The sequence below is a fragment of the Psammomys obesus genome, unplaced genomic scaffold, assembly GCF_907164565.1.
Source record: "Psammomys obesus unplaced genomic scaffold, mPsaObe1.curated_primary_1811, whole genome shotgun sequence".
NCBI lineage: Eukaryota > Metazoa > Chordata > Mammalia > Rodentia > Muridae > Psammomys > Psammomys obesus.
Window position 1 is genome coordinate 19,992,679 of NW_026593286.1, and position 23,183 is coordinate 20,015,861.

At 40.3% G+C, this 23,183-nt stretch overlaps 1 protein-coding gene across 1 annotated transcript in view; it reads left to right on the forward strand.

Annotated features, from left to right (window-relative positions):
• The window catches only part of Abca12 (ATP binding cassette subfamily A member 12), a 161,862-nt gene that overhangs the window by 124,135 nt on the left and 14,544 nt on the right, over positions 1-23,183 (forward strand). Inside the window, exons 30-43 of the mRNA XM_055616847.1 lie at positions 236-432; positions 1,222-1,382; positions 3,345-3,581; positions 4,442-4,592; positions 6,685-6,937; positions 7,399-7,485; positions 8,345-8,438; positions 11,095-11,222; positions 12,821-12,908; positions 14,296-14,401; positions 18,719-18,773; positions 19,350-19,527; positions 21,012-21,127; positions 22,083-22,242. Coding sequence (XP_055472822.1) covers positions 236-432; positions 1,222-1,382; positions 3,345-3,581; positions 4,442-4,592; positions 6,685-6,937; positions 7,399-7,485; positions 8,345-8,438; positions 11,095-11,222; positions 12,821-12,908; positions 14,296-14,401; positions 18,719-18,773; positions 19,350-19,527; positions 21,012-21,127; positions 22,083-22,242 — 2,011 coding nt within the window. The remainder of the gene's footprint in view (positions 1-235; positions 433-1,221; positions 1,383-3,344; positions 3,582-4,441; positions 4,593-6,684; positions 6,938-7,398; positions 7,486-8,344; positions 8,439-11,094; positions 11,223-12,820; positions 12,909-14,295; positions 14,402-18,718; positions 18,774-19,349; positions 19,528-21,011; positions 21,128-22,082; positions 22,243-23,183) is intronic.

A 23,183-nucleotide genomic window follows, 5' to 3' on the forward strand; every position in this document is an offset into this window, starting at 1 on the left:
TTTTTTGTCTGTTCATTGCTTTTCTCTATGACATGATATGAAACAAAAGAGTCCAGTGATCTAACCATTTGTTAAATGAGTGGACTATATATTCTCTTGATTTTTCCTTAGTAATTATTTTTATGACAATAAATAGATGACAAATGATAATGAACCATTTCGTGTTATCAGTACTGCACTGAAGACATATTCATTGACTAGTGAACACAATAGCACCATTCATTATTCTTTGAAGGACTTTAAAAGACACTGGACTGTATAGTCATCGCCATAAAAGAGTTGGAACATTGTCAGGAGGAATGAAGAGAAAATTGTCCATATCCATAGCTCTCATTGGTGGGTCAAGGGTCGTGATTCTGGATGAACCATCCACTGGAGTTGACCCGTGTTCTCGTCGAAGCATATGGGATGTCATATCCAAGAACAAAACAGGTATGAGTATTTTTTCATAACTTCTCCATGGAACAGTCATAAAACTCTACCCTTGGGGTTCCACAAAATCAAGTTGAAGCTTTTCTGTGTAAACATAATACCCTTTAAATGTCGGGGGTGGGGCTCTTTCGTTCCTTAGATTTCTTGGCGAAATTTCAGGGTCCATGAGTTAACACCCATCCAGTACTCACTGTGAGTTGAACTTAATGGGCCTTTTTTGGGAGCACGTAGATCCAACAGTAGTTCCAAAGCCTGGCTAGGGAAGCATGAATCAAATTAGAGTTACCAAGCATACACAAATGAAAATAAACTGAAAACAGACTAAATAAGCGCTAACAGGATGTGATGCGGAGAAGTAATCAGACTGGAGAGGATTAATCACAGAGGAATATTCAAAAAGTCTTTGAAGTTGCTGGGTTGTTTTTTTTTTTTTTTTCATAGCGAAGGAAGGAAAGAGAGTAAGAGTGAGAGAGTACACACTGAAACAATGGAGGCAAAACTCTGACAAATGAGAAAAAGTGGCTGATGCCCACAGAAAATGATGGACATTAGCTATAAAGCTTAACGAGTACCTGCTTGCTGCCAAATTTCATAGAGGACACACTACTGTACATTCAATAGCAGCCTTCTGGGTTTCCCTTTGATCATTATGGAGGTTCGCTCACCTCAATTAACACCACTTTTGTCCTCAGAAATCCCAGGATTTACTCTTGCTGATTCTGATTCTGCTCAGTGGGGCCTTGTATCCTCATTTTTCAATTCTATGTTATTCCCAACTGTATTTTTAAGCCAGAACAATCATTCTGTCGACACATCACTTGGACGAAGCTGAAGTGTTGAGCGACCGCATTGCCTTCCTGGAACAGGGTGGGCTCCGATGCTGCGGCTCACCATTTTACCTCAAGGAAGCTTTTGGGGATGGCTACCACCTCACACTCACCAAGAAGAAGGTTTGTATGAGAAAGGGCGCTGTATTGCGGGGTCGTGAGTTAAGTGTTTCAATGCGGTGGAGAAAAGTTCTCTCCAGCTCACTGCTAAAATTCATCAACATGCTGTCTGAAATCATGTGGTTCTGAAATCTCAGCAAGTGTGTTGATTAATAACTTCAGATTTCTGCCCCCTTCTTAAGAGTATCTGATTCAGTAGGTCTATGTTAGACCTCCAGAATTTCCTAAAGTTCTGGTAATTTCCCATTTGTTACCAATGCTGTTGGGCACTGCGCAAAATGGTGTCCTTCTAAAGGTTACTGATGGGCTGCCAGCTTTTTGTTGTTGTTGTTGTTGTTTCCCTAACAATTCAGCTTCTGCTGAGATTTTAAATTTTCTGGCTTAGAGAAATCAAATGAAGAGCACATCTGAAGTCATTTCTTCGCTGAAAACTGACTCAGATCATCTGAGTGACTCTATATCGAAGTTATCTTGGCATGGCTTCCAAAATATAATAAGTAATTCAGGCTTGGGGGGCTTTTTCCTTAGATCCCTCACCTACTTCCACTTTTATGAGTGTTATTTCCCATTTTCATAAATAATATTTTCATTAATTCTTGAAGAATTTCATACCATGTAATCTGATCACATTCATTCCCGAACTCCTCCCATATTTAACTCTCTCTATCTCCCCCTTCCTACCCACCCAACTTTAGTTTGTTTTCCCCTTCTCCGTGCCCAGTTTGTGTTACCCAATGACTTTCAAGGAGCAGGGACCTGCCATGAGTGTGGTGAACTTACTCAATAGAGGTCACATCATTAAACAAAACTCCCCCTCTCCCAGCAGCAAATGAGATTTGCTCTTACCAGCTAGTGATGGGGTATCGTGGCCATATCCCCAACTCCATGCTAGGATTGTGTCTGGCTGGAGCTAGAGTAGGTCTTGTGCAAGCTGTCCCAATCTCTTTCTATATGTGCAACTGCCCTGTTGTATTCAGAAAACACTGTTTTCTTGAAGTCATCCACTACCTCTGTCTCTTACAGTCTTTCTGCTCCCTCTTTCTTGAAGTTCCCTGAGCCTTTTCAGGGGAAAGGTATGACATGTGCATTCCATTTATGGCTGAACACTCCATAGTCTCTTTTTCTCTGCACATTGATCAGGTGGGGGTCTCTGTGTTAATTATCATCTACTGCAAGAACCTTCTCAGATGAGACTTGTGACATGCACTGTTCCATGGGTATAGCAATAAGTCAGTAGGAGCCATTTTAATAAAAGTTTCTCTCTTAATAAGCTGCCTATTTCTACTCCAGGCCTAACTGAAAAGGCATGAATGTTTTTTTCCTCCATTCCCTTCCCAGTGGCTGCTGGAATTTTCATCTAATCTATACTACATTTTCTTTTAAACTCTAACAAAATTATCCCTGAGTTTCAAAAACAAAAATAACAATAATTGACCATTACATTCAGAAATTCATATATCAGGGTATATTGTGCTGAATGGCGTACCTAAGCTTTATTTTAGGCACCTGGAGCTGCATCGGTGAATTCATGATACGAGCTCCACGTTCTGGATTCACGGACTTTGATGGAATATGAAAAATTCAGATGTTACTCTCAATGTGTAAATTATTTCACATACTATCAATTAGTAAATGATAAATGACATGTAATATTTATTTCTATAAATATAGACATACATAAGCCAGGGATGGGAAAGGAAGTGTCAGGAGCTGTTGAGAGAATAGGGTGTGTTGGCTGCCTGGGTGCAGAGACCTTGGAGAGGGCTTCACAGCCTGACATACCATATAGTAGCAATTGACACTCAGAGCTGCCACCGCTTGAAAGCAAAGGAGGGGAAGGCAGGTGGTGGGTGAGAGGATGCAGTTAGCAGGAATGTGGCTTGTAAGCCCCTGTGTGGGATGGCCGGAGTGATGGCGTGTGCCCTGGCTCAGGAGAGCTCACACACCTTTCCTTTTCGTCCACAGAGTCCAAACCTAGACACAAATGCAATCTGCGACACAGTGGCAGTGACAGCAATGATCCAGTCACACCTCCCCGAAGCCTACCTCAAGGAGGATATCGGGGGAGAGCTTGTATACGTGCTCCCTCCGTTTAGCACCAAGGTCTCAGGAGCTTACCTGTCACTCCTGAGAGCGCTGGACAGGGGCATGGGCAAACTGAACATCGGCTGCTACGGCATCTCAGACACCACCGTCGAAGAGGTACGTGGACGCCTCCTTCCTGCTTGTCCCTTTTCTGCTCATTTACTTACTCGCTCGTTCATTCATTATTTACTGATTTACCTATTTTTTTTTTTTTAATTTGAAGTGCTGGAGATCAAACCCAGCTCTGTGGACATAGGGAAGCGTTGTACCTCTGGACTCTATCGGTGCCACATTTTTGTTTACATCCATGTTTATGTGTGTGCGTGTGTGTGCGGTGTGTGTGTGTGTGTGTGTGTGTGTGACGGGAGTGCAGGAGTTCACATGCATTCTTAACCTCAGGCCTGTGGTAATCATTGGACAATGCCTTGGATCATTTCTCTTTGCTTTTGGAAACAAGGTCACAAATTAGCCTGGACCTCAGCCTAGACTGGCCGTCGAGTGAGCACCAAGGAATCAGACTTTTGTATGTAGTTTCTAGGAACGGAACTTCAGACCTCATGATACTGGACTGACTGAGCTCTCTCTCCATCCCCACCCCACATTCACTACTTTATTTATTGGTGCTCACATGACTTTCTCTGCCCTTAGAGACGTGAATGTTTTTTTTTCCTAATTAAAGGGAAAAGTACTTTTAAATAAATCTGTCACAAAATCAGAAAAACTTAAAACTCTCAGTACCATTCTAATGAAAAGATTGATTTCTAAGAAGAAAAAGTTTTTTTTTTTCTCCACACTTTTCATTTTTAAAAAAATGAGAATGACCATCTTTTATATGTAAAAAAAAAAAAAAATGTTCTCTTGATGCTAGTTGGGAATAGATGTCTCAATAAATGTGATAATCATTCAAAACCAAAGCCAAGGTCCTAAGAGATGCTTGGCTTTTATGTTAATGGGGTGATCTGGCCTGTCTTTTCTAGGTCTTCCTGAACTTGACGAAAGATTCACAAAAAAGTGGTGCCATGAGTCTGGAGCACTTGACCCAGAGGAAAGTGGGGAATCCCAGTGCCAATGGCACCTCAACGCCAGATGACCTGTCCGTGAGCAGCAGCAACTTCACAGACAGAGATGGTACAACCTTCATTTGCATATTTTCTTTATTTATTTTTTTATAGATGACATAATTGGAAAAACAGAGGCACAGATCTTTAGGGAATTCAACTTGAAAGTTTCTTTTAAAATTGGCAATCCTAGTACATAATAACATCCTTCAGTATACAAAATAGTCGTTACAGGGGGTCAAATTCTCCCTTTCATACACTCCCTGTGAAAGGGAGTGGAACGTGGGAAATACCTTTGACAGGTGATGAGGCTCTCTCGTCATCAGAAGTGATTCTCTGGATGCAACTTCCTGTACTTTTCAGAGAGGTGCTTCACAAGTCAGGATTCTTCCTGCAATCAGGGCTGTGCAGGGACAGACATGGTTATCTCGTCACTAGGTGCTTACACGTCAGAGTGAAATCATGCAAAATAAAGTTGTTTTTTTTTTTTTTTTTCTTTTTAAATCATTCCTCATTGGGAAAGGTGTCTAGCTTTTAGCCTCCTCCAACTCTGATTCACTCAGGGAGCAGAAAAATGCTGTGCTTGGGGCAAAATCTTTGAACTGATTAAGTTAGAGCTGCCTGAAGGTTAGTTCTTTTAAATCTAGCTTTTGTTGTCACTTCGTCTCTCTCTGGCAGTTAATTTATACCCTGGACACACGGTTTACTTGAGGAAGCATGTAGTAAAATGGCATATGAATTATGGAGTAGTCATTTCAATAGTTTGCTTAAAGTGGGAACATCTCTAGGAGCCGAACTTTTAATTAAACATTTGCCTGTCCCCAAAACTCAGGAAAGCTCATCTCTGATGTTTGTATAGTTCTGGAACTAGTGTCTCATCTGTCCTCCACCTTCTCGTTCATCATCTGTTGGGGAGTAGAATTGTGGGATCTGAGAAGTTGAGGGCTGTGATTTGAGAGTGGTCACCTGCTTCTCTGTATTTGACTCAGTCTTTTCTTTTCCTCATAATTTGAAATTATTCTTCATTTGCAATGTTCCCCTCATTGACATTATCTTTGAGGAAGCACATTTACTCTATTTTGATACACCTGTAAGTCATCCACATGTAATTTCTCAAGAAACAGAAAAGCATGCTAATTAAGTCAAAATATTCAGCTCCTTGTACAATTCCCTTTTGCGGAGATATGAGTTTGCATTTAAACTTGTTCTCTCTGTTTAATTGGAATTCATTTTAAATTAAGCAGCTTTGTATTTTTTTTCTCTTATCAGCTAAATGGAGATCATGATTTTTGTGCTGCATGATTTGTGATGGGGAATTTTAAACGGACACAGAGTTGGCGGGTACCATTGTCTTATCACACGTGAAAATGTATGGTGGCAGGTCTCTGACAGAATGCTGCATTTGAGTCTGCTTTTGGGGGAAGCTGCTGAAATGGTTAGCCCAGGGAGCATCAGTGGTCACCATGGCTTGTATGGCTCTCAAAGATTTTTCTCTGAGAGTTTTCTCAGGTGGGGAGTGGGTAGCAGACAAGTTTCCAGTGATTTCTCTATGGATATTCTAGAGCTGAAAGTGGAGTCCTGAAAAGCCATAATCATTCCTAATTTTTAAAGAGAGTATAATGAACACATGCTTGAATCACAATTACATCTTGAAGGTTTCCTTTCCCTTGAACTTCACATTAGAAATTGAAACAACCAAACTAATAGTTCCTGCTATTAGTAGGGGCCAGTTCTTACACTAGGCTGATACTTTATTTATATTATTTTAATTCAGTCTTGATGAGACTATTTCCTATATATTCAAAATTAGTGATTACATACTGGGTCTGCATTGAGACTTTGGAGTAAGGAACGGGCTCCTTTACAAAATTCAGAATCTTTAACTTTACCTTGTAAAATTACTATACATAAGTATTTTAACTGGTGCTAGTGAGTCATAATTTTCATAACTCACTTGTACTGAGCTGTATACGAGGCATATATTGTGATCCTTGATTTATGGAGATATTAGACATGGATTGCTGAACATTCAGGCTGAATACTGAAAACAGAAGCTTCTTTGATGATGACATGGTGCCATTGGCCTGTGGCTTCTGAAGTTGTTTTGTGACTTGATTTTAGAGGTTTCCTGAAACCTCATCACATCTCTTGTCCTTCCTCAGACAAAGTCCTGACAAGAAGCGAGAAGCTGGATGGCTTTGGACTGCTACTGAAGAAGATAATGGCCATTCTCATTAAGAGGTTCCACCACACCCGCAGGAACTGGAAAGGCCTCATCGCCCAGGTCATTCTCCCCATCGTCTTTGTCGCCACTGCCATGGGCCTTGGCACACTAAGAGATTCCAGCAACAGTTATCCCGAGATCTTGATCTCGCCATCCATTTATGGGACCTCTGATCAGACAGCCTTCTACGCGTGAGTTACTTTCTGACAAGACTGTTTCCACAGTGATTCTAGAGTCTATAAAGAAAAGTGTTTGGGAGCCACAGCACTTAATTCTGCTAAAGAAATGGGCAATTTCTCTGCCTAATAACTTAAGAGGATTTACATGCATCTATGCTTACTTTTAGTGGCTAGACTTTACTCATATGTGATGGCTAAATTCGTGTCATAGGAGGACATCAGGGCAGCAAAACCTGTGTCTTTCATAGATTTTTCATAGGGTAGATGTACCTCAGTGCTAAAGCACATCTGCAGCGTAAGGGTAGGCCTTAGGTTGACAGCCCAGTGGAAGAGAAGAGGAGGAGAGCTGGGGAGGCAGAGAAGTAGGAAGAGAGGGAGGGAATGGAAAAAGTCTTGTAGTTAGCTTAATTCATGCCTTGCAGTTGTTAATGAACATAAGTTCACTGATGAGTCCACGCTGCTTGATATTGCAGGAATTTTGATCCAAGCACAGATGCCCTGGTGTCAGCTCTATGGAACTTCCCTGGCATTGACAACGTGTGTTTGAGTACTAATGACTCGTAAGTTGTACTTCCCCTTTCTTCTCTGCGCAGCATTCTAGCTTGTGTGAGCGTGTGTGGGAGTGCATGACGTGTATGCGTGTGAAAAGAATAATACGTTGCTAGAAAGTCTGTATCTCACAGATTTCCATCTCTTTCTTTTTATTCATTCCTTACAATGCTATGCCATCATGATAAACGTGAGATTCCTTACATTTGCTCATCTCTTGTGTTAACAGTTATGTTTCATGATCACAACATTAGAATGACATTGTTAATACCGCTCTCTCGACTTAGAGATTTATTTATTTTTGTTTTCTGTGTGTGCGTGTGCTCCTGCATGCGTATGTGTGCCCCATAGGAACACCTTGTGTCCACAGAAGCCGGAAGAGGGTTGTTGGATCCCTTGGAGCTGGAGTTACAAGTGGTTGTGAGCCACCGATGTGGATGCTGGGAGCTAAACCCAGGTCATTTGCAAGAGCAGCATGTTCTCCTAACCAGTGCGCCCTCTCCAGCCCCATTAACTTCTTCACAAAGAAACTAGGAGACAAAGGGACTAAGTCTATTTATCTAAGAAGTCTAAATTGTACAATGAATAGGTAACCTGAGACCTAAGGCTTCTGACTCTACTTCTGGCATTTTCATATATATATATGCAGTTCCCACACCCACTAAACGCCAAATGTAAGCCACTAGAGCAATGCAAAATCAGAGTATGAAACGCCAGTCAGACACCCAGGTCTACACACCTGAATTTAATGCCAACTACTTGTTTACATGCTCCCACATAGCATGAGAACAGGCATGTGTACACACACACACACACACACACACACACACACACACACACACATCACTCCACTGTCATTTTTGTTTACAGGCAGTGTTTAAAAAAAGATGAGCTGGGAAAATGGAACACAAGTGGAGAAGCCATCGACAACTTTGGTGTTTGCTCCTGTTCAGACAATGTCCAGGTAAAAGAGAATTCAGTTTCAGTAAAGTGTGTGGGGTGAGGAGGGAGCGGGGGGAGGGGGAAAGGGAACAGAAGAGAATAAATAGCAAAACCTGAAAGATCTATCCAGGTTAGCAAAGAGTCAGTATAATTTCATTTTATGGAAGGTAGTAGCTCAAAAGCTATGGGCCTGGGCAGCTCAAAAAATATTGACTTTGAACTTCAGGTCACTGTTTTAAATCTGACTCAAGACAAATTTCCAGAGGTAGAAGATGGTCTTTGCAGAAACCAACTGAAAAGGAATCGTTGGTTTCAATTCTGTTCTAGCTAGAGAGCTGTTTCACGGCGCAAAAAGTGACTGTCACTGCTGTGTTTGAAAATATGTAGTGGGCATGCCATTCAGGCAGTCAGCTGGGAAGGTGCTCACCTCTAAGTTCAGAAAAGACTTCCACGCGTTCCCAGGCAACACCTGGAAAGGTTTTTGCATCAGAATTAATTTCCTGAAAATATTAAGATTTAGCCCATAATCACTTTGTCTTTATGGGTATAGATCTTTCTTTTCCAGGCTCACGACACTCTCAGGAGAACAAAGCGAACTAGGCAAGTTTAAGATGTCTTTTTGAATCACTACATATGTATCACACACGAACCATGTATCTATCAAAACAAGCATCCTAGAGGAGAGAACACTTTTACAATTTTAAATAAAGAAAATAAATTTTAAAAATTTTAAATGAAAAAAATTTGTATTGAGGAAAAGTCGCTATTGGTTTCCAAGGATCACTTTATCACCATCTTCTTCCCTCATGCAGGAGTAGTCTAGCAACGTCGAGTGTCATAGGACCTTAGTACAATATTAGACAATGAAAACATTTCCTGTGAACACAGCCCATTTTGGTGTTCCCATGCAAGGTAGTAACTAACAATAAAAACTAGGGTACAACAAAGATCTTTGGAATCCTTCAGTATTTCATGTTAGTCTCATACACCATTTAGAGAGTTTTTACTCCCTTACCTAATTTAACAACAACAACAACAAAAACCCTCATCATTTTGTGTGCTAGCTAAATAAATAAGTTGCTAGCACCTAAACTGTTCTTTTGGGGATGGTAGAGATTTGCAGGGAGTATGAGAAGGAGGCTCCTGAACAGAAGGGGTTCTGTCTTCCTCCTTAGTTGCTAATTATGTGGGTGTGTCCTGTTTGTCAAAATTCATCAAGCAGTACCTTTATAAAACATGTGTTTTTATATGTATAATATAACTTGATAAAAAAGAAAAGAAAAGAAAAGCTTCAGAACTTTACTGGCTACGTGGAGACAATGTCTGATTGGTTGGGAAGCCAAAGCCATTCTGGACTTTGGTCTCTAGGTAAGTGCAGCTTGTTGTGCAGAGAAATTCAGTCTTGGCCTTTCTGAGCAAACTGTGATTCTACACAGCTCCCAGGTGCTGTGACCTGCTGGCTCCGGGTCTTGGTGGGAGTGAAGAAAGGAAGCCCAGCATTGTGCTAGACTTTATCCAGAATGGGTATCATGGCAATGAACTCTAGGATCTAAGTGAGAGCTAGGTTGTTATGACGTGTACAAAGCCTAGTGTGAAAAGTAGGTGTGTACATGAGCTCCAAAGCGGGGCAGAGTGGTTCACATTTGTAATTTTTGTCCTTGGGAGGTAGAAAGAAGCAAGAGATCAGAATTCAATGGACTCCTCAGCTGCATAGTAAGTTTGAGGCCAGTCTGGGCTAGAAACCCTGTCTTAAAATCCCAAATTCTCAAATAAGTAGCAGGGCGTGGTTGAGCGTACCTTTAATCCCAACACTCAGGGAGGCAGAGGCAGGTGGATTGATGTGAGTCAAGGCCAGCCTGGTCTACAAAGTGGGTCCAGGACAGCCAAGGCTACACAGAGAAATCCTGTCTTGAAAAACAAAACAACAAATCCCAAATATGTGAAGAAATGTAAGCTCTAGGTTAAGATGTTCCCAGTGGTCCAGAGAAATGCAACAATTCTCATTACTACATATACTACTTCTCTGTAAGACGAAAATTAATTACAAATACACATTTACATATAAGTAATATGTAAAATCTATGTGTAAACCAACATATTTAATAAAGTTCTGACTTCTAGCTTAGGTACCTAAAAAGGATCACTGTGAACTTTCAATTCACTGCTGTCGTACTGAAAAGTTTCTTCTCATAATGTTATTTTTAATTTGAGGCAGATGGCGGATCCCTTTTGTTGTTGTTGTTGTTTGTTTCGAGACAGGATTTCTGTGACTGTCCGGGATTGCTTTGTAAACCAGAACCTCGAACTCACAGAGATCTGCCTGCCTCTGCCAACCGAGTGCTGGGAGACAGATCCCTTTTTCATTCCACATAAATTCTTGAGATGTTTGAAATATCTCTGTTTTAACTACAGTCTAAGATCAAGTGTTTGTTGACTTGTACTCTGTTTGGCTTTAGGTCAGTCCTAGACGCATGTAGATGCTCTACATAAGTAATAATGGCTCTCATTTCTTGGCAAGCAGGCAAGTTGACTTCTTTCCAAAGGTTCTTGGAGTCACAGGGCAGTTTGGACACATTTCTGCCCTTATAGTAATGGACAAATGAGGAGACACTGACATTGTCTATTTAACTTACACAATACAGGCTGGAAGAACTTAGTTTAATAATTTTATTTTTCAGGAATGCCCTAAATTTAACTATTCCCCACCTCATAGAAGAACTTACTCTTCCCAAGTTATCTATAACCTCACTGGGAAACACATGGAAAATTATCTTATATCAACTGCAAATCGTTTCGTGCAGAAAAGGTAAAATATTTTGTTTATAACATTTAACTGATTTCTATTTTGTATGGTAACAGACTTGTAAATTTGAAATAGTAGAGATAATAATTGAAACTCTCTATTTAGCTAAATTGATCATTGTTTTGATTTGATTGATCTGATCATTGATATAGTAACTTATATCATTCAGTGTTTTGTGCACATAGCTTTATGCACTGAAATTTAACCAATGACTTTAAATTAAGACACATTTGAGCAAACTAAAAATCACTGGCTTTTTAAGGTCTTAAAATATACTGTTGAATCTGTACTTATTTTTTTTCTCTCGAAGCAATAAAGGAGATATTGACTGGACTGGGCTTACTTGGCTTTTCAAAGCATGACTTTTTGTGACAGTCTGCCTGAGTTGAAATAATAATTTCTCAAAATGCAGATTGTGTCTGTGCGTGGACAAAGTATCCTGTGTGTGGCAAGGACATGTCCCTCAGTCCCCTGCACATTTGCCATGATGTGAAGCCATGAGCTTACAGTCATAACTCTCCCCTTCCCTCCACCTCTCTTGCCTTTCTCAGTGTATATAAACTCTTCACATTCACTGCCAAATATTGTTATTACAGATAAGCAAAAGAAGAAAAAAATGCTTTTCTACTATTCATGCTTTGGTGTTTTTCTCTCCTAACATTTCTCATCACAGATATACGAGTAAATATTGTTCATAGACATGGGTTTAGGTAAAAACAAATGCTTTCTACATTCAGGAAGTATATCAAGTGTTTCATACAGTCAAATATGTTATGATGAGGTAAATTTATTATAAATAAAAATGATTTGTTGTAAAAATTCTACATTTAAAAAGAAGTTATGGTATCATTTGCATGTTAAAATCATATTTCTACATCATCACATCTAGGATAAGGCTATTTTAGCGTAAACGGCACTGCCTCATTAATTTAAGTTCAATCTAATTTGATGAGTATCTAAACTGGCCTATAGTGGAAATTATTATTTGGATTTTAAAGTCAGTTCCTAAAAAGAACATAAACTGACAATGTCAAATTCACATTCAAGCATCTTAGAGAAAAATTTAAAAAAGTAGGAACAGCCAATGGGGAAAGAATAGTTTGGAATAAAAATTGAGTAATTTGAAAAATGATCATGTTATGTCATTCTGGCATGAATTACCTAAAAAAGAATATGTAAGTACTGTAACATTGAGTTTTGAGATAGAAAGTGGAAAAAAATAGATTATATTATTCCTTTTCGAAGTGTTGCTTTGAAATTTTTATTTAGGCAGGATCTCAAGCCATAGCTCAGGCTCTGTTAGAACTCACAACAGCTTTCCGTCTTCAGTTCCCTGAGTGCTGATAGGCCACCACCCCAGACAGTCCATTTGTTCACATGAATCTCTAGCCTTTAGTTATGATGTACACTCAGGTCAAAATAGGATTTTTAAAAAGATCAATAGAAAACACTTATTCCATTATGGATGTGTTTATTGTATTTATTTCATTTTTTTTATTCTGAATGGAAAGGAAAAATGAAGCTCCTTCTTAAATATTTTAAATCAGCCTAGAAAGATTTTATTTGATTTTCACAAATGCAAATTTTATTACTCGGTGTAGATACGGAGGTTGGAGCTTTGGGCTGCATCTGACTAATGACCTTCGTTTTGATGTGACAGCGGTTCCTCTCAACAGAACTCTTGCTAAGGTGAATTTGGGTCTTTCTTCAGGGAGGGCATACAGATAGAGGAGGCGGACAGTTCACGGGCCGAGTTTTCCTTTCAGCAAACTTAAAGAGTAGGGAGAGCTCAACCACACCCTTCAAGGAAAGAGGGGCCCTACTGTGATCTGGAAGGAAAGAGAGCAGGAGGGTGTTCTCAGTGGATCGTGGATTAATGTGTGTGATCCTTATGTGCACTCTTCTTTATGTCCTGAAGACCTTTAGGGAAGGAAAATGTGGGCTTTTAGCCTTGTTTCTCACTGAACCTGGAAGAGTAACAAAACCAAAGGAGATAAATAATCCCATTGGTTTTATTTTTTTTCCCCTCTTCCAGATAGCACCAACGCTTTGAGACGAGCTAGTCACTGAGTCAGACATATAGGACTACCCAGATGATAAACTGCAGTTATAAGGATTTTAAGTGTTTACTTATTCTTAGTCACAGAAAAAATTTAATATCCTCTGAACATTTCTCATAGGGTAGTGAGAGACACATACCGTTGAGGATAAAGTGGAGCAATTAATACTCATTTAGTTCATGGCTGTCCTATGCCGAGCAGCAGTTTCACCCTAAAAAAAAATTATTTAATTCCGTTCTCACAACACCCCTACTCAATAGACACTATTGGGCCAGCGTTGTCACAGAGCTGTGTGGGAAATAAGAATCCTGGGGACTTCAGTCCTTTTCTTCCCTTTCTCTCTCCACACACTGAGTACATGTCCTTTCATAATCAAGGGAGTTTCTAGTATTAAGTAATGCCTCCCTAAATCAGAATGCCGTTTTACATTAAGACCATTTAAAAGGCACACAAGTATTTTAAACACCTTGCTTTAAAAAAAAAAAAACAAAAAACAAAAAAACAAACAAACTCATCCTGTGGGCTTTAAGTAAGAACAGAAAGGTAGTGAGGGAGTGGCGTTGAAACTATCCATTTTGTTGTTAAGAACCCAACGTGTGCATATTTTTTGAATTCTTTTTTCTGCTCCATTGCTATTTGTTTTTATTACTGCTATTGAGAGCCCTCATTCTCGTCTCAGAATCCCTATGAGTCTGCGGCAGAGAAAACGATGGCTTCTCCAGTGCGTTTCAGACTTTGCCTGTAGAAGAATCTAGAGCAACTGCTCAGTCAGTCCTGTTACTCAGAATAGCTGGGTCCCCGATCTCTGCCCACCCCTAAATTGAAAACCTGCAGATCCATCTATGATCATCACTCCAGGGGTGCCTTATTACCTTCCTAGACAGAAGGAGTCACTGGGAAATTGATGTTCTCCTGTAAAATAATTGACACTCTCCTTTAAAACACCCCATCAGATGTTTTAAAAGCCTATTTTACCCGAATGCAATCCCAATCTTGTCTTCTTTTGAATTTGACAGGTGTGGTATGATCCAGAAGGCTACCACTCCCTCCCGGCTTACCTCAACAGCCTCAACAACTTCCTCCTGAGGGCGAATATGTCTGAGTACGATGCCGCCCGACACGGTAGGTTCCCTGAGTCCGGCCCGCTCCAATTATGACCTTTTCTACTGGCTTCCATGTAAGCCCGTGCTCCGTATCAGCTTCCCCCGTTGTATCTAAATTACAGATCTTCAGAGAGAGAGTATGTGGAAATAGCAACTTCTTCCAGCCGGAACCTTCTGGATAATCCCCTTAATTTCAGATTTGTCAGCAGACAAAAATGACTAATTAATATTTATAACTATTGTTCCTAGATCTATATATTCAGACCAAAAAAAAAAATTGTATAACACGTTCTCAGTTCTCACCCTGTAGCTCTGGCTGGCCTGAAACTAACGGAGATCTGCTGGCCTCTGCCTCCTGAGTTTCCGGGCTTGAAGGTGTACACCAGCACATTCAGTTAGGAAGACGAAACTTCTAAAACACGAAGTTCTGCACTGCCCCCAGAGTGCTACCATATACTGAGCATATGCTCTATGATATGTGACATGTATGTTACGGGAAATCCTGGTAGCCCTCACAGCCCCTTTGGGATTAACATTACCGTGTGCTCCCACGCTTTCACTGAGGTGCTAACGGGAGGTTTGAACCCCGGGGCTCTCTGAGTCCTGCCTGTTCCTTTTGCTAATGCTCTGTGCTGTTTACCCAGACCTGGGCAGGTCTACTTCAGTGTTGTTTCCTTCCCCACAGCTCTCCACATAATTTTTAAATAGGACTGAGATTTAAAAGAAGTTGACCAGGGTTTAAAAGAAGTATTTTTTTTTCTCTAATTCAATTACTGTTCATCAGACCATTTCATCTTGAGCCTTGCTCAAATTATTTTTCTCATATGATCCTAAAATAATAATAATAATAATAAGGAGGAAGAAAAATTGAAGTAATACATTTGCTGGCCAGGACACAGCCTAATAAACAGCCTATTAGGAAGGATAGATGACACGCACTATGTTTTATAAAATCTGTCCCCCCTTTTTTTGTCATCACCCCCCCCCCCTCATGCATTCTGGTGTCTGCTAATGTGCTAATACCTGTGGGAGTTACTATAGTGTCAGATACTCATCCCAGCAGTGAAGCCTTCAGGAATCTTCCTTTCAGAGGAAACAGCGTTTTCACCCAACTGTTTTGGCTTTTTTTTTTTTTTTTTTACCCTAGCAGGAAGAGCTGTAAAGAAAATAACAAGACAGATAGTCCTTAGGCATAGCACATTAATAAAGGACAGAGTCAAAAGTGACAAATTAAATGAAATGGTGACTAAAGCCAGACGAGTGTAACCTGGATTGAAATACTGTTGGAAACCCTTTCTGCGGGGTGTTTTATTCAGAGCAAAAGACATGTATTGTTGTGACAGAGAATGAAAGCAGAGGCACTTTAGAAATAGCCAGGGAGATGCAGCAAAGATCCAGAGAACAGAAGGATGCTACCTCGTCTAAAGGGTCAGCTTCCGGAAAACTGTGGCCTGGTTTCCTTATAATTAGTCTTCATTTCTTAGACTAATGTAACTGAAGCTGCTCTAGACTCCAGCAGGCCTGTTTAGGGCCTTAACGTTGTGTTTTCAGTTTCAGAGTATAAAAGAATCTGGCAGCATAAAACTCATGCCGACCCTAAAATGAAATTTATTTTTCAATTTAAAAAATAAAGCTTAAATATATATAAGTTATATATATATATATATATGTTATATATAGATACATATATATAGTTATATACATAAAGTAGTATATCTTTTAATCCTTATTAATTTTTATGATTCAAACTTACCAAAAGTGGCAGCATTCTGCCCTTTCCAGAAGACATTTGATCACTTTCGAAGAAGTGTAAGTCACTCTTAAAAGCTGATGTTGTTTGCAATGCACGAGTGTGGTCTCCCATGGCAAGAGAAATCATCTGTAAAATTCAACCTACTTGCCGCCACCGCCTGCTCCTCACCATTCTTCCCATGTCTGAAGGCAACTTTGCTAGATTCCAAGTGAACTGGGGTTTTACCTTAGCTGTAAAATTAATTTCTTCTGAAGCGTAATATGCTAATAAAAATATTTTAATTAGCTTTCATTGGCAATGTCAATATCTGTTATATTCATGTGGTTCCCTCTAGTGGCTAATTCACATCGAAAATGTGTTTTCCTCCCCAAAGGACATTGGATTGCGTGTTTTCTCTGACAAATGTCACTCAGCTATGCGCTCATCCTATCCTGATGTTTAGTCTTATCCTTCGTTGTCTTAGCACCAGTGGCCAACAGGAAGCATCTCATTTTAGGTTGACATCTACAGGGACCACAGGAAATGCCTCCTTTGGATACAGGTTGCGTGGGAGGAAAATGCTAACTGAAAATTTAATGTTTGATTTGCTTTATTAAGTATCCACTGACAGGTCATGTACTTAGGACATTGTGTTGGATGCTCTACAGACTGTGGGAAGACTTATCATACAGGAGTCTGGTCCTGATACTTTACTTCATCTTTTGGTAGATACTCACAGGAACACTCGATTCCACAACATTTTGCAGAGTAGACAAAACCGTATTTGCAAAGATTCCCTCTGGTTAAGCCAAAATATTTCTTGACTCCGGAAATACAACGTATAAATAAAAGACAAACATCCCCACCTCTATTGTGATTTAGCAGGCTTTAAGAAGGGCCAAGAGAAAAAAATAATCCCGTGGTTAAAACAAAACAAAGCAAAAAGAAAACCTGAGAGACATAGTGATCAACACCTTTAATCCCAGTACTCAGGAGCAAGGTAGAAGCAAGTGCATCTCTGTAAGTTCAAAATCAGCCTGGTCTACATAGTAAGTTCCAGGCCAACCAGAAAGGCATAGTGAGAGGCTGTTTAAGAAATACATACATATAAATAAATAAATGAATAAATAAATAAATAATGTAAACAAAACAGAGGCCATTAATCTTTCCAGAAGATAAGAAAAGTAAATTTCCCTAGAATATGATTAAAATCAGAGGCCAAAGTGGTTTTTTTTTCTTGTTGTTTCCTTTTTTAAAAAAACCTGCATATTTTCTTCAACATGCTGTTATTAAACACCGTGACCAAAGCAACTTGGAGAAGAAAGGGTGAATCTGGATTATACTTGCATGTCACTGCTCATCATAGCAGAAACAGCAGGAACCTGGAGGCAGGAGCTGAGGCAGAGGCCATGCAGGAGCGCTGCTTACTGACTTATTCCTCATGGCTTGCTCCCCCTGCTTTCTTATGGAACCCAGGACCACCAGCCCAGGGGTGGCACCACCCACCGTGGGCTGCGCCCTTCCCCACTGACCTTCCAGCTGATCTCATGGAGGCATTTCCTCAAGTTAGGCTCCTTCCTTTCTGATGACTATATCTGTGTCAAGGTGACATGCTACTGTCCAGGGCACGATTGCTGAGGAACTCCACTTAAAGCATCATACTCTTCTTAATAAAAGCCATAAACTTAATTTGCACCAAGTGTCCTACCATATCCTGCACAAGCAGTAACTCCAAAATTTTTTGCTCAGTTTATAGCTGCTTAGGGGTAGAGGATATCCCCAGTTTTGTGCCCTACCCTTCTTTCCCACATTTATCTAGGCATTCTGCCTACACATTATAGTAGTCTTTGGGAAACTTGCCTGTCCACTTTTGGCTAATCAAGACCATTTAAGAAAGGAGAGAAAAGAGCCTTGCTTCTGTCTCAGAAAGTATAACCAACTCTTCAAGAGTCCGATAATTTGTGGTTGTGGTGGACTCACGTGACTACTAATTAGTGCGGAGGCAGCTAGAAGCTCTCAGCCTTCCTGGGCGTTTATGGAAATGTAACAGTGATGTTCCCAATGCCTACTCTAGTAGGCAGGACCTTCAAACAATAAGCATCTTAGAAGTAGTAAAAGAGAAGCGGCTGTCTTCTCGTGTGACCATTGTCATTAGCTCAGAGACGAGGGTTGGGATGGTGTCTGATCTTTAGAGGGACTCATGTAATTGATGCCCATTTGAGCTGCTTATTTAAATATACTCTATTTCGGAAGTGCAGCTATAATGCAAATAGATATAACAGGATAGAAGAAAGTAGGAAGCAATCATTTGAATGTGCTCCAGAATACGGAATATGCTATGGAAGAAATGTATGTTCTTGCCTCTTTCCAGAAGGTTCTACCTACAAAGTAGATAGTGTTTTGCTTCTTACGAAAAATACAAGTACTCACAGGAATCTGATGGGATTAAAGTCAGGGGAAGCATTTTCCTTTAAATAAGAATCTCTGAAACACAGATCTTCAGCTCATCCTGTAATAAACAAAGCGTCGAGTGTTGTTCACATAAAACTCGGTGCCCCTGGTTAACCAAATGTCATCTAACAGCAGAACTCTCTCCTATTCCAGCGATCATGATGTATAGCCACCCTTATCCAGGCGTGCAAGACCAGGAGCAAGCCACGTAAGCAAATCTTTTTCCCTGACACCACTACTTCCTCTTTGCCATAGCCGGGCTTCTGCAGAACGCACAGTAGGTGGAAATTATGGCGGCATCTGAATGAACGTCAATCTAGAGGGTCTGGTGATATAAGTCACTGTCGGGGATAAAAGGAAGTTTCTGGAAGGGTGTGGAGAAGGGCTGCCAAGCAGAGCTCGTTGACTGCAGATTCACTGAGTTCGCTGCTTTTACGAGTCAAGTGCACAAGTGCTCCATCATTTCGACTTCCCTGCATGGCATTTAAGTACTCTTTCTTTGCTCAAGATCCATATAGCCCCTGCATACACTCTGTAACCCTTGGAGACGGAGGCTTTTCTATCACAGGTCCCTAGCCAATTCAGAGGCCCTAGTGCTACATTTATTCCAGGGTCACAGCAGAGTCATGTCGAAGATAGTATCTGGCTGCCTTGCCGGAAGCCTTATTTGTGTCACAGCCAGCTCTTGTACTGTTTTGTTGATGCTTTTAGTCATGAATCTTCCTGAAAGGAAAAGAGTTCCAAAAACTTATGCGTACTTTCCTCTCCCTGTTGCTCATGATAGAATCAGCAGCTTAATCGATATTTTAGTGGCGCTGTCCATCCTGATGGGCTACTCTGTCACCACCGCCAGCTTTGTCACCTACATTGTCAGGGAGCATCAGACCAAAGCCAAGCAGTTGCAACACATTTCAGGCATCGGTGTGACATGCTACTGGGTGACAAATTTCATCTATGACATGGTGAGTAACTTTTGTCATTGCAAGAAAAACAGGGTCCATTCGAATAGGAGTCTCTCCGTTGCGTATTCAAGAGCTGTTTGCTCTAGTTATTCAAATTATCACTGCAAGGACAGCAAATTAAGAAAAATCAATTGCATCTGGCTTGTATTCATCAGATAGTTGTAAGGGAAAAGAAACCTACCTTCCCCTATCTCTGAAATATCAGATTCCCAGAGTGTACATTAACATACAGATTCCTGGGCCCCTCTCCAGGTCTATTAAGTCTGTATCTTGGGAAATGGAGTTTGGGAAGTAAGCCTTTCAAACAAGATACCCCAGGTGATTTTTAAGCACATTGAAGTCTAAGAACTACTACTGTGGCAAAATAGAAGCTTTACAGCATTGCCCCGTCGTGCCAAATAATCAAGCTTATAAAAATTTAATCAACTAATAGTGAAAAATTCAAAGTAGTAGCTCCTGCTGAATGACACACTAGAGAAGATTAGCAGGGGCAAGGAAGGATGTATTTCATTGATAGCACTCTCCTTTATGTAAAGTGTTCCCCAAGTTCAGATGCTCATTCTTGACTCCAAATGTGCCAGTGTTGGCCAAGAGCCCAGACGAGTACACATTTGCCCGTGATGGCAGCGATTGTCTGAGTTGTTGTCAAGATCACTGGCTTGAAGAGTTGGAGAGTAATTAACCACAGATCCATTTTGTTAATGCATCCAGTGAGGTCTGAAATGTACTTGTTGTAGAAGCCAAGTCTAAAAGAATAGTAACGGGTGCTCGGGACCTCACCGAAGCTTAAATGTGAAGGAAGCTTCAGTGTGGACTTCTGTGAAGGTCTGCTTAGTACTTACTACTGAGATTCTGTTGTCAGGAATACTGTTGCTCATTGCAGTTCACAAGATTGCCCCAACCGCCACCATCAAACTGAACGTCCTCTGCTTTCACCATGTGCATCTTGCGGCAAACTCTTCAGCCTTTAATATTTTTACTTGTCAACAGAATACTGTGGGTTTTGTACAGATACCTGTGATTTCAAGAACGTGTGAGAACTGCTGCCCTGCAGTTTTGCACGGAATGCCTAACACTGATAACCAGACCTCAGAAAGCAGCCATGTGGGAGAGTGGCAGCGTCCAAAATGAAATCAATACTTTGAGGACTGACTCTAATACTAAGAAACCTGGCTTTCTTATCTTTCTCCCAGAACCTCTGTCACTGAATGATCCCAAGTCCTAAGCCTAGAGGCAGGAACACCAGGGAGTTCTTGTAGATCCATATAGATTGAAACTGCCTTGACCTCATATTAGAGAAGACAAATTCTAAAGTGAAATCAATGTAAAGTAAGCGCAATGTTACAAGCAACAGGAAGATAAATAAAAATTCATTCCTTCAGAATTTCTTCTAGGTCAACTTATTGTAGTATTAAATAAGATGGGTTATTGATTTTTAAAAAATGCTCATCGTATATTAAACATTGTTTTGTCTACATCCATAGGTCTTCTACTTGGTCCCTGTAGCATTTTCAATCGGCGTCATAGCCATTTTCAAGCTACCTGCCTTCTACAGTGAAAACAATCTAGGCGCAGTATCGCTCCTACTTTTGCTGTTTGGGTAAGCTGCTGATTAAGCCATGAAACAAAGAATTAACAAAATTAAGCACTACCAGGCACAAATAGGACCTTAGTCTCATTAGCTAATTTACGACTATCTCGGGGTCATTTAACACTAGTGATGACTGACAATATATTGCACTTGCTAACCCATGCTCCTTAAGAACCATCCTTCTCACACTTAGTGTTGGTATCACTCACAGGCACTTATCGGGTATCACATATTTTACCAATTTATGCACATAATCTAAATTATATAAAATGGATATTTTAGAATGACCAGAAAAATATGAGTGCACGTGACTATATGTAGCTACAAATTAGATGATTGTGTATGACTTTATAACATAGATGTAAATTTATGTCTGTTTCTCTTTATTTGTCTTCTAGAGACGTGTAAGGTCATAAATATTGTTGTTTCTGTGTTAGAGTAATACAAGTTGTATAATGTAATTGATGTTCAGTGTAAGAACTGATTTGGTTGCAAAGGTCTGGGTAGTATCTCTTGGTTGAAAACTGAGGCCTTTCTGTCTCCAGGGCTATTTAAAGCCAAAGTTGCTCATCTTTGCCTTCTGTCTTCTAACCAGACCTTATCTGCTTACCTTCCTACAATGATGTCATTAGCGCTCCTCAGTCTTCAGTGATCAGAGTTTTTGAGCTTCAACTCCTAATTCTGAGCAACAGAAATCTTGACTGAACCCTGCAGAAGGTTAATCTGTAGTTGTGATGACTATCTGGGGCTTTTCAAAAGAGACTTTTCATGCTTTCATCTTAAAAACATCCTTTGAGGGTCTTTTGTCAAGATGAGGAATGAAATTTGGACCTAGCTTCAGGGCTTGGCCACCCATTGCTCATATTTACTTTTCCGTTGGAAACCCATCCAAGCTTTATTTTATTATTTTGTAGACTAGAATAAGTAAGGCATAATTTTAATTGTTAGTATTATTATCCTACAGCTACGCAACCTTTTCTTGGATGTACTTGCTGGCTGGCCTCTTCCACGAAACAGGAATGGCCTTCATCACTTACGTGTGTGTCAACCTGTTTTTTGGCATCAACTCCATTGTTTCCCTGTCAGTGGTATACTTTCTTTCCAAGGAGAAGCCTAATGATCCGGTAAGGTCCTCTGTTCATCAGTCAAACTTCAGCGAATGGACCAGAATCCTTAACATGTTCCGCACGAAAAGATTTTCTTTATTCTGTATTTAAATAGAAAATAATATCATTTGATTTTATTAAATTTAGAAAAGAAGAAAATAGACCTTTAAAAAATTAAGCTCCATCTAGGCTCATGCTTCTTATTGTATTTACTGTATGTCAATAATACTGACTTCTGCTGGATTTTGGTAGATACCAAAATCAGATAGGTTGCATGGCATCAACTGCTCAGCTAAACATTTTACTCATTAACAAATCCCTAAGATGCAGTGATGACAACAATGGCTTTCGCTAATGGCTGTGGGTTTAGGATCCATTTGAACATTCATAGCAAGAAAAAAAAATACCTAATCCATCCCCTTTCAGTCATGTATTGGAATCTACTACATTGTAAGCATCACTCTCCATTCAGAGCTAACAGTTATGATTGGTGAAAGAGAAGCACTGACAGCACTGGACAATTGAATGGGAAAGAACAGAGAGGAAATGAAATGAGGTGAGGAATAGACAAGAACACTCCAGGGGGAGGTGGGAAAAGCACGAGGTGGAAGTAGTTGGCCCCAAGTGTGAATAATGTGAAAACGAGCCATTTGTGCCCCCTGAGTATCTGTTCTCTCTCCTTCCGTCTCATTTCACCACATCATTCCCTCCCCAGGCTTCACTGAGCCCTTTTTCACTCAGGAACTCACTGTTATTAATTTGGATCCCAGCATCCTAGCCAGGCTTACCTCTCCTCCTGAATCCAAGCCAGCTCTAAAAGTGATTTTGCCTCCAGGATTGGCTCTGATGCCTTGGGCCACTTCGAAAAAAACTTTTTTTTTTTTTACTTGTATTTCAATGATAGAGTCTGTCCTTTGTGTAGCAAATACAGTATGTGAGTGCAGCACACATGTGAAATG